Source organism: Limanda limanda, chromosome 4, assembly GCF_963576545.1.
Source record: "Limanda limanda chromosome 4, fLimLim1.1, whole genome shotgun sequence".
NCBI lineage: Eukaryota > Metazoa > Chordata > Actinopteri > Pleuronectiformes > Pleuronectidae > Limanda > Limanda limanda.
This window is the reverse complement of record NC_083639.1, coordinates 29904135-29912271: the sequence shown is the minus strand read 5'-3', so window position 1 is coordinate 29912271 and position 8137 is coordinate 29904135. Positions and strand designations below refer to the sequence as shown.

The 8137-nt window shown below is 39.3% G+C and overlaps 1 protein-coding gene and 1 pseudogene across 1 annotated transcript; one reads left to right on the top strand and one right to left on the bottom strand.

Moving 5' to 3' along the window:
* The first annotated feature begins 293 nt into the window (after nt 1–293).
* LOC133000162 (6-phosphofructo-2-kinase/fructose-2,6-bisphosphatase 2-like) lies at nt 294–3734 on the top strand (annotated as a pseudogene).
* Nucleotides 3735–6461: 2727 nt separating this feature from the next.
* Nucleotides 6462–7370, bottom strand: LOC132999953 (gastrula zinc finger protein XlCGF8.2DB-like; the record flags this gene model as incomplete). The annotated part of the gene is made up of 1 exon (XM_061069760.1): nt 6462–7370. A coding segment is annotated over one exon (837 nt), but the record flags the coding sequence as incomplete, so codon positions are not given.
* Nucleotides 7371–8137: the final 767 nt, after the last annotated feature.

Below are 8137 nucleotides of genomic sequence, written 5' to 3'. Positions count from 1 at the left end.
GACTATAGCTGGGACTTATGAAATGGAAAACATAATGGGACCCTAGCATGAAGCCTTGACTAGCCCAAGTTCAAAATTTAACACAATACCACAGAAAATTTATATTTTACAGATGTAGAAAGAGTAGGTCATCTTCATCTTGGTCAAGGCTTTCTATGGCAGGTTCAGCAACTGAGGTAGCTGACTTAAATGAGTAAGCCGCTGATGTGCCAAAAAGCTGCAAAACATTATCGGGCAGCTTGTGCTCATAGCAAGCCTCACCAGACAGCCTCAGACCATATCGGACATAGAGGATGGAGTTAAGGGTGTGCAATGACACTCGATTTCTTAGTTTGCTTTTTACCACACTCATCTGCCTGAATAATCTCTCGACTTCAGCATTTGAGTGTGGCAGGGACAACACAGACACAGCAGCCATGGCAAGTTCCTGAAACGGGTTGATATCAGCTGCATCCCTAAACTTCCAAATCTCACTCCAGAAGCCCACTGTGTTCTTTGTTTCATTCCACTTTCTAAGATGGATGACACGCCTGAATTGTGACCTAGATATCAAACAGGCTGCTGCTGTCACTCTGAAGCTGACACTGTCCAAGTTACACACATTGACTTGTTTTCTCAGGTTTTTGATGCAACAAACACAACTAGAGAACGTAGAGACCTCATTCAAGGCTTTGTGAAGGAGAATGCATTCAAGGTAACATTGGAAGTGTTTTCATTATATTCTGCTGTTATTTTGTCTTTGGAAATCGGACTTAATTGAAATTCACATTCAAACATTCACAGTTTATGTAGCGTTGAACGTGAAATGATGAATGTGAGACTTTTAAATGTTAACAAGAAAACTCCACAATGACTAATTCAAAAACTGGATGATTTTGTGTTGTTCGCGTGTTAGTCGTACGTTGACCTCTGACCTCTCTCCAACAGGTGTTCTTGGTGGAGTCGGTGTGTGACGACCCTGAGGTGATAGCTGCTAATATTTATTGTACGTCACTCAAACCCTTAATCTATAAATATTCCCGGTGTCTGCTTAGTTATGTAAGAACCATGCTGCTTGCTCACATGGTCTGACTGTGTTGCATACCTGCCACAGGAAGTGAAGGTGTCCAGTCCCGACTACCCTGAGAGACACAGAGAGAGAGTAATGGACGACTTCCTCAAACGCATCGAGTGCTACAAGGTCACTTATCAACCGTTAGATCCTGACAACTACGACAAGTAAGAGCTGATCACATCTGCTTCTCTCTATCTCAATAGGTCATTACATTTAATATCTGGATTACGCTCCTGTGGACCTAAAAGGTGTTATAGCAGTTTGCAACAAATGAACACTAGATGGTGTCAGTAAACAGATTTTAAGTTCAGCCCCCCATGATCCATCACCACCTGCAGGGACCTGTCGTTTATCAAGGTGATAAACGTGGGCCGGCGTTTCCTGGTGAACCGGGTGCAGGACTACATCCAGAGCAAGATCGTGTATTACCTCATGAACATCCACGTGCACTCTCACTCCATCTACCTGTGCCGCCACGGAGAGAGCAACCACAACGTGGAGGGCCGCATCGGGGGGGGACTCTGAGCTTTCTCCTCAAGGGAAACAGGTACGATGACACAGAAAGAACCAATCACAAGACTCATCAGTTCACTGGGATAAGATTTACTTTAATTCTCTCCGTTGGCTTTTTCATGAGCATTAATCTAATGAAACAGACAGGAACCCTTAGAATAGAATTGATGATATCTAGACCAGAGGTCTTCAACAGGGGGTCCGTGGAGGTACTGCAGGTGAGTCCCGAAATCTTTGGTTGATTAGACAATTTTTAAAAATTGTTATAATTTTTTATTTATTTTCTAACCAATTTTTTTCCAAAAATTTAAATGTCTTTAAATACACATTAACATGCATCCAACATATTGTGAGGCTGATTTGACCCTCTGCCTGACAACCTCCATCCGTCCAAGATGAGATAAGTTGTGTGCTACCCATCAGGGTCCGACATCTCACTAATGTGGGAGTATGTGTTACATCCACAGATAGCTTGAGGATTCACTGTCTCTTCTACATGTTTAAAATAAAAACATAAATCTGTGAATTACTTTAATAGCTCAGTGTTGAATGCACGATGTATGTTTATAAATGGCAGTGGCATGGCCACCCTGTACCTTGCACATGTTTAAATTAAAAACATGAATATATGAACCTGTGTAATATTTGAATAGCTTAGTATTGAATGCACAATAACAGGGTAGCTCTGTTTTTACATGGCACTAGGCCCAGTTTAATATAAAACACAATTTTATACAATATATATAGTAGGGGGTCCCTGCTCCATCTCTTGTTGGAGCAGGGGGTCCTTGGCCTGAAAAACATTGAAGACCCCTGATATAGATAGATAGATAGATAGATAGATAGATAGATAGATAGATAGATAGATAGATAGATAGATAGATAGATAGATAGATAGATAGATAGATAGATAGATAGATAGATAGATAGATAGATAGATAGATGGATAGATGGATAGATAGATAGATAGATGGATAGATAGATGGATAGATACACACACATACACACACACACACACACACACACAAACACACACACACACACACAAACACACAGATCTTAGATTAGACAACTTTTTATATCTCTTAGTAACACACACTTACACAACAGGAGCTTGAGGAGCTTCTTGTGCCCCAGGTGCTTGAAGAGCTTCAGGAGCTTCATGTGCTTGAAGAGCTTCAGGAGCTTCATGTGCTTGAAGAGCTTCAGGAGCTTCATGTGCTTCAGGTGCTTGAGGAGGTTCATGTGCTATGTTGACTGTGGGGGAGAGGAGCTTCCTTCACTGAGGACTTTGGGCTTTTTAACTGCAGGTTTTTTACATGCACAAACTAGAATGACACTCATTAACAGTCCCCTTAAATTCTCCAATTCAATTCAAAGTCCCCTTTGAATTGACCTCTGTTGTTGAGCCTGTTAACACGAGTCAATGTGGAGAGGATGGTTACTCTGCTCGGCTGTGATCAGGAGTCCCCAGATCTTTTGTTTTGTCCTTGAACACCTTGCAGCATCTCATCTCCTACCAGGATGAAACCCTGAGGGACTCGGCTTTTTTTTATGGTTTTCCAGCACTTTGGTTTCTTCAACCTTCCATCACCTTTGCATTCAGAAAGCTGCTGTCGATATGTTTCATCTCAGCAACGTTATCAAGAACGACTATCGCACCCTGATTCTTTGGAAAATGAATAAATGGCTGCGACAGCAAAAGGCAGCTTCTTTAAAAGCATTTGATTATCACATTTGTCAGACACCTAGATATGTTTTAAAGAGGTCAAATGATAGACAAGTAACTATACTTTGCTGTGCACATATATAATGTATTAATAATTATAAGATGGTTATTTAAGAGTGTCTTAGTATTGATTAAAGTGAAGCAATCACACGTAGGTTCAGAAAAGTGATTAATAATTAATAACTTCTTCTTAGACAATGTTCTGATGAACAGTCTCCAGTGCTGCAATCGTTTAACAGCACTCCACATAAATGACCCAATTTTCCAAATAGGAACTTAAGACTCCTGAGACTCTATTAGTTTCCTCTAATAGTATTTTCTGCTGTGAGGCATTAATCTGTGAGTGTCAGTGACGTTTCCTCTCTCTTCAAGGAGTCCCTGTGTGAAGGAATCAACTTTGACAGCTCCGAGGAAACTAGTGGCTGGTTCCGCTTCTGAGTGAAGATGAAAAGTCTTGTTCTTCACGGCACAAATTAAAGTTTGGATTCGATCATGACTCTGAAGATGGATAGAAGTATTTTTGAACTACAGTTTTTGGAAATCGTGGTCAGAGGAGGATGAAGTCAAAGAAGAGTTTGTGTTTTAAAACCAGGCAACTTGGACACAGGGTCATTTTTTATTTCTTTATATCTGCAGTTTCTGTCTTTGTCTTTACTCTGCATGCTGAGGCTTTGACCTGGAGGCCTTATCATTAGTATCATAAACTCTTCTGCATGTGCACTACAAGAAATCTATCAACAAAACAACACAACACAGTGTTCAACACAACTGGCAACTAATCCTTATTGTACTGTAAATAATACAAAGCCTTACTGATCATTACATACACTGAGTATCAGCTCCTCTATTCTTCTCAATACAAGCACATTAGTAGATGCTGTAAAAACTTTTTATAATATAAATCCGCTCATCTTATAGACAGACATTTGCACTTATGATTATCTGAAGCCATCGTGTGTTGTCTCATCTTATAGATTTGAGAGATTGTACTGAACAGGGTTCTGAAGGAAGATTCAAATGCTGTATAAAGATTTATCCCTCTTGTTATAGAAGCATTGTTGGAAAATACTTTACATTACTTGACATATTGTCCCGGCAGTAGGTAACAGATTGAACTTTCTGTCTCGAGCTGCTGTTCACAATGTTTTTAATGTGTCTCAATCAGCTCTTAATGATACATATTCATTATGTGTTCTCTGAAGGGATTTGTAGGTATTATTGCTATTTTGTTGAGATACTTTTGTACATGTTATCAAACAAAGAATTTGCTTTATTTGCTTCTTGCAAACGTTTATTTGCTTCTTAACTTTTCCTCAACATCAGCCTTTTTATTTACTAATGCAGAGTTTCATTTGATGACTGTGTAATGTTTGATCATTGATAAGTTATTGCCGTGCTCCAATCAGCCTCCTTGTTCCTTTTTAGCAGACGATAAAAGTGAGTTTCAATGAGTCTTGTTTTTTCTCAAAGAAATATCAGAGACAAATTAATCTGTGCATTCAAATGTTATTGATCATTTTTGACTTTCATTGTATTGTCCCTTGTTATATTAAAAACGCTGTCAATATTATTAAAGAACTAAATGAAATTAGATTTCGTGGCTAGTTTGCTTTGTTTTTTCTTGTTTTATCAGCACAAGGCCCAAAGTGTCACGGAATGGAGAGGTTGAATGGAGAAGCTAAATTACTCATTAGGGTGAATAGCAAATAAGAAAAAGGGAAAGTAATTCATTAATCCATTCAGTTGCCTATTTCTCTTATTCAGATTCATTATCAAATGGATTTGTAGATCACCCCCCCCCATTAATACACAAGATTGGGGAGAAGGGCGATTAGCACGATTAGGCTGTGGAGTTAGACAGCTCATTGACTTTCTGTTGACTGGGAGAACATATTAAAAGAAGCATTTATGTTGTTTTTTTAACCCAGAAAAATATTGAAATAAATTAGACAATCAAACCTGATGTGACCACTGACACATAATCCTCAGATAAACAGACACCACCCCTGCTCAGTTTCTTTTCATAGATGTCTCAAAAATAAGATATTTCATCATTATTATCATTCTCCTAGAGTTGCAAATACAAATTAAGGGAACAAATTGTTTCATCAACAAAGGCACTGGAAAAGGAACACTGTGCTGAGCTTTACTCTTCTTGAAGCTGTGCCTAACAAAACACACCAGACGGCACCAAGTGAATACTTATTTCAAACTTTTGTGAACCGTAAATCAAATACGAGACCCCTGGAAGACGTTGACATTGACCGATCTATCATGACCAGAAAAAACAAAAAGTCTCAAGGGGCATTATGAAAAAACAACAGGAAGGCCGCCATCTTGCATTTAGTGGCCATTTTGGCCACATTCTAAATTTTTACTTTGAGGAACTTGTACCAGGTCTTACATCAGATCAACTTCAAATTGAGATGAAAACAAAAACAATTAAAAATTGAAATTTCTACTATTTCTAGGACTGCAAATCAGCACTGAACGGGCCTTAGCACATGCATTTTGAAGCATGACATGCGTTTTGCGCACTGCGGCAAAGATAAACGCTTCACTTCCTGCCTCCGTCACGTGAGGTCGATCCTTGTCTACTAATTGCTCATTAGATTAAATGTTTGTTTTGAATCACTGACCTATGATCTATGTTGTTTTATATAGATCTGTGATCTACTGAGTCCAGTATCACACAGATTGACCGACAGAACCAAAACATCTCAGCACAAACATAAAAATAATTATCTTAAATTTTATTTTTTTTTGGGACATCACAGCTGTCTCTGAATTTAACCATCCTGCTGTTTGACATTTACAGTCATTCATGTGTGAGTGTAATGCTGCGTTCCAGACGACTCGCATGTCAGATATTCTGACCTGAAATTGCTGAGTTCCGACTTCACGTCAAACATAAACAAACATGTCTGACTGTGAGAAGCTGATTAATTTGTCTCGTGAGGAAACAAAGAGGAGGGCGACGCCTTTATCTTTTCATTAGACTTTTATTCTTGGAAACACATTCAATACATAAAGGAGAACACAAACTGTCATTGAATCTCACGAACCAAGAAGTCATTGTTTTAAAACAAACATATTTAATCAAATAGAGTTATTTTATCTAGGGACATAAAACCTGTTAGTAGTCTATTTAAAACAGTGAACTATGAATATGTATACTATGAATATCTGCTGATAAATCCTACAAAATCTTGGTTGCAACTGAATCACTTCTCTTCTTTATGAATCCTCACGTCTTGTACAAGAGGACTGAATCTTAAATCTTTCACCACACTCGGATCCACTAAACGCTTTCTCTCTTGTATGAATCCTCATATGTCTATTTAGATGGCCCCTTTGGTTAAATCCATTACCACACTCAGAGCAGATATACGGTTTCTCTCCTGTATGAATCCTCATATGTGTATCTAGATTGCCCCTTTCGTTAAATCTTTTACCACACTCAGAGCAACTAAACGCTTTCTCTCCTGTATGAATCCTCATATGTGTATTTAGACTGCCCCTTTGGTTAAATCCATTACCACACTCAGAGCAGATGTACGGTTTCTCTCCTGTATGAATCCTCATATGTGTATCTAGATTGCCCCTTTCGTTAAATCTTTTACCACACTCAGAGCAAATATACGGTTTCTCTCCTGTATGAATCCTCATGTGTGTATTTAGACTGCCCCTTTTGTTAAATCTTTTACCACACTCAGAGCAACTAAACGCTTTCTCTCCTGTATGAATCCTCATATGTGTATTTAGACTGCCCCTTTGGTTAAATCCATTACCACACTCAGAGCAGATATACGGTTTCTCTCCTGTATGAATCCTCATATGTGTATTTAGATTGCCCCTTTCGTTAAATCTGTTACCACACTCAGAGCAACTAAACGCTTTCTCTCCTGTATGAATCCTCATATGTGTATTTAGATTGCCCCTTTGGTTAAATCCATTACCACACTCAGAGCAGATATACGGTTTCTCTCCTGTATGAATCCTCATATGTGTATTTAGATTGCCCCTTTGGTTAAATCTTTTACCACACTCAGAGCAACTGAACGATTTTTTTTCTGTCTTACATCCCACATCACTTAGTTTGTTATTTCTTGTATTTAAACCAGTCTGAGTTTCCCTGGTCTCCAGCCAATCATCCTCACTGACTTCAGTCTCAGAAGATTCTTCAGTCTTGTCCTCAGGACCTTGTTGTAAACGTCCATCTGGACCTGAGTTCCTGGCTGGTTCTGGTCCTCCACAGTCCGCTCTGTTCTCCTTCATCTCACTCGGATGAAGCTTTGACGATTTAAGTTTCTCTTCATCTTCTTCACTCTTCACAGCGACAGGAGTCAATGTGAACTTGATATCAGCCTCCTCCAGTCCTTGAAGCTGCTGTCCATCCTGATTGGTCCACGGTTCCTCCTGTTCCTCTTTAATGTGGGGGGGCTCTGGATCCTCCTGGTCCACAAGGGGGCTCCACTGCTGCTCCTCAGGGGGAAACTCTTCTTTCTTCACCATCAGTTGCTGGACGTCTGCAGGACACACTGAAACACAAAAACACACGTTTATAATTTCAGAGTTTCCTGAAGTGTTTTGAAAAACTTGTGTTGTGTCGTTTAATGTCGACTGTTGTGATTTTTGAACGATCACATTCAGGAAGTAGAGATGTTGAGGTTGTTTACAGTTGGTGTTACGACGCAGCTCGTAAAGGAAGCAGCATAAAACAAAAGGTTTCTGGTAAAAAAAAGTTTTTCATTCACAGCAGCAGGTTTTCTGCACAGACTCGTTCACAACAGCATTAAATCCTCCTCATTATTCAGGTGAGAGGTGGAGCAGCCGGGTGC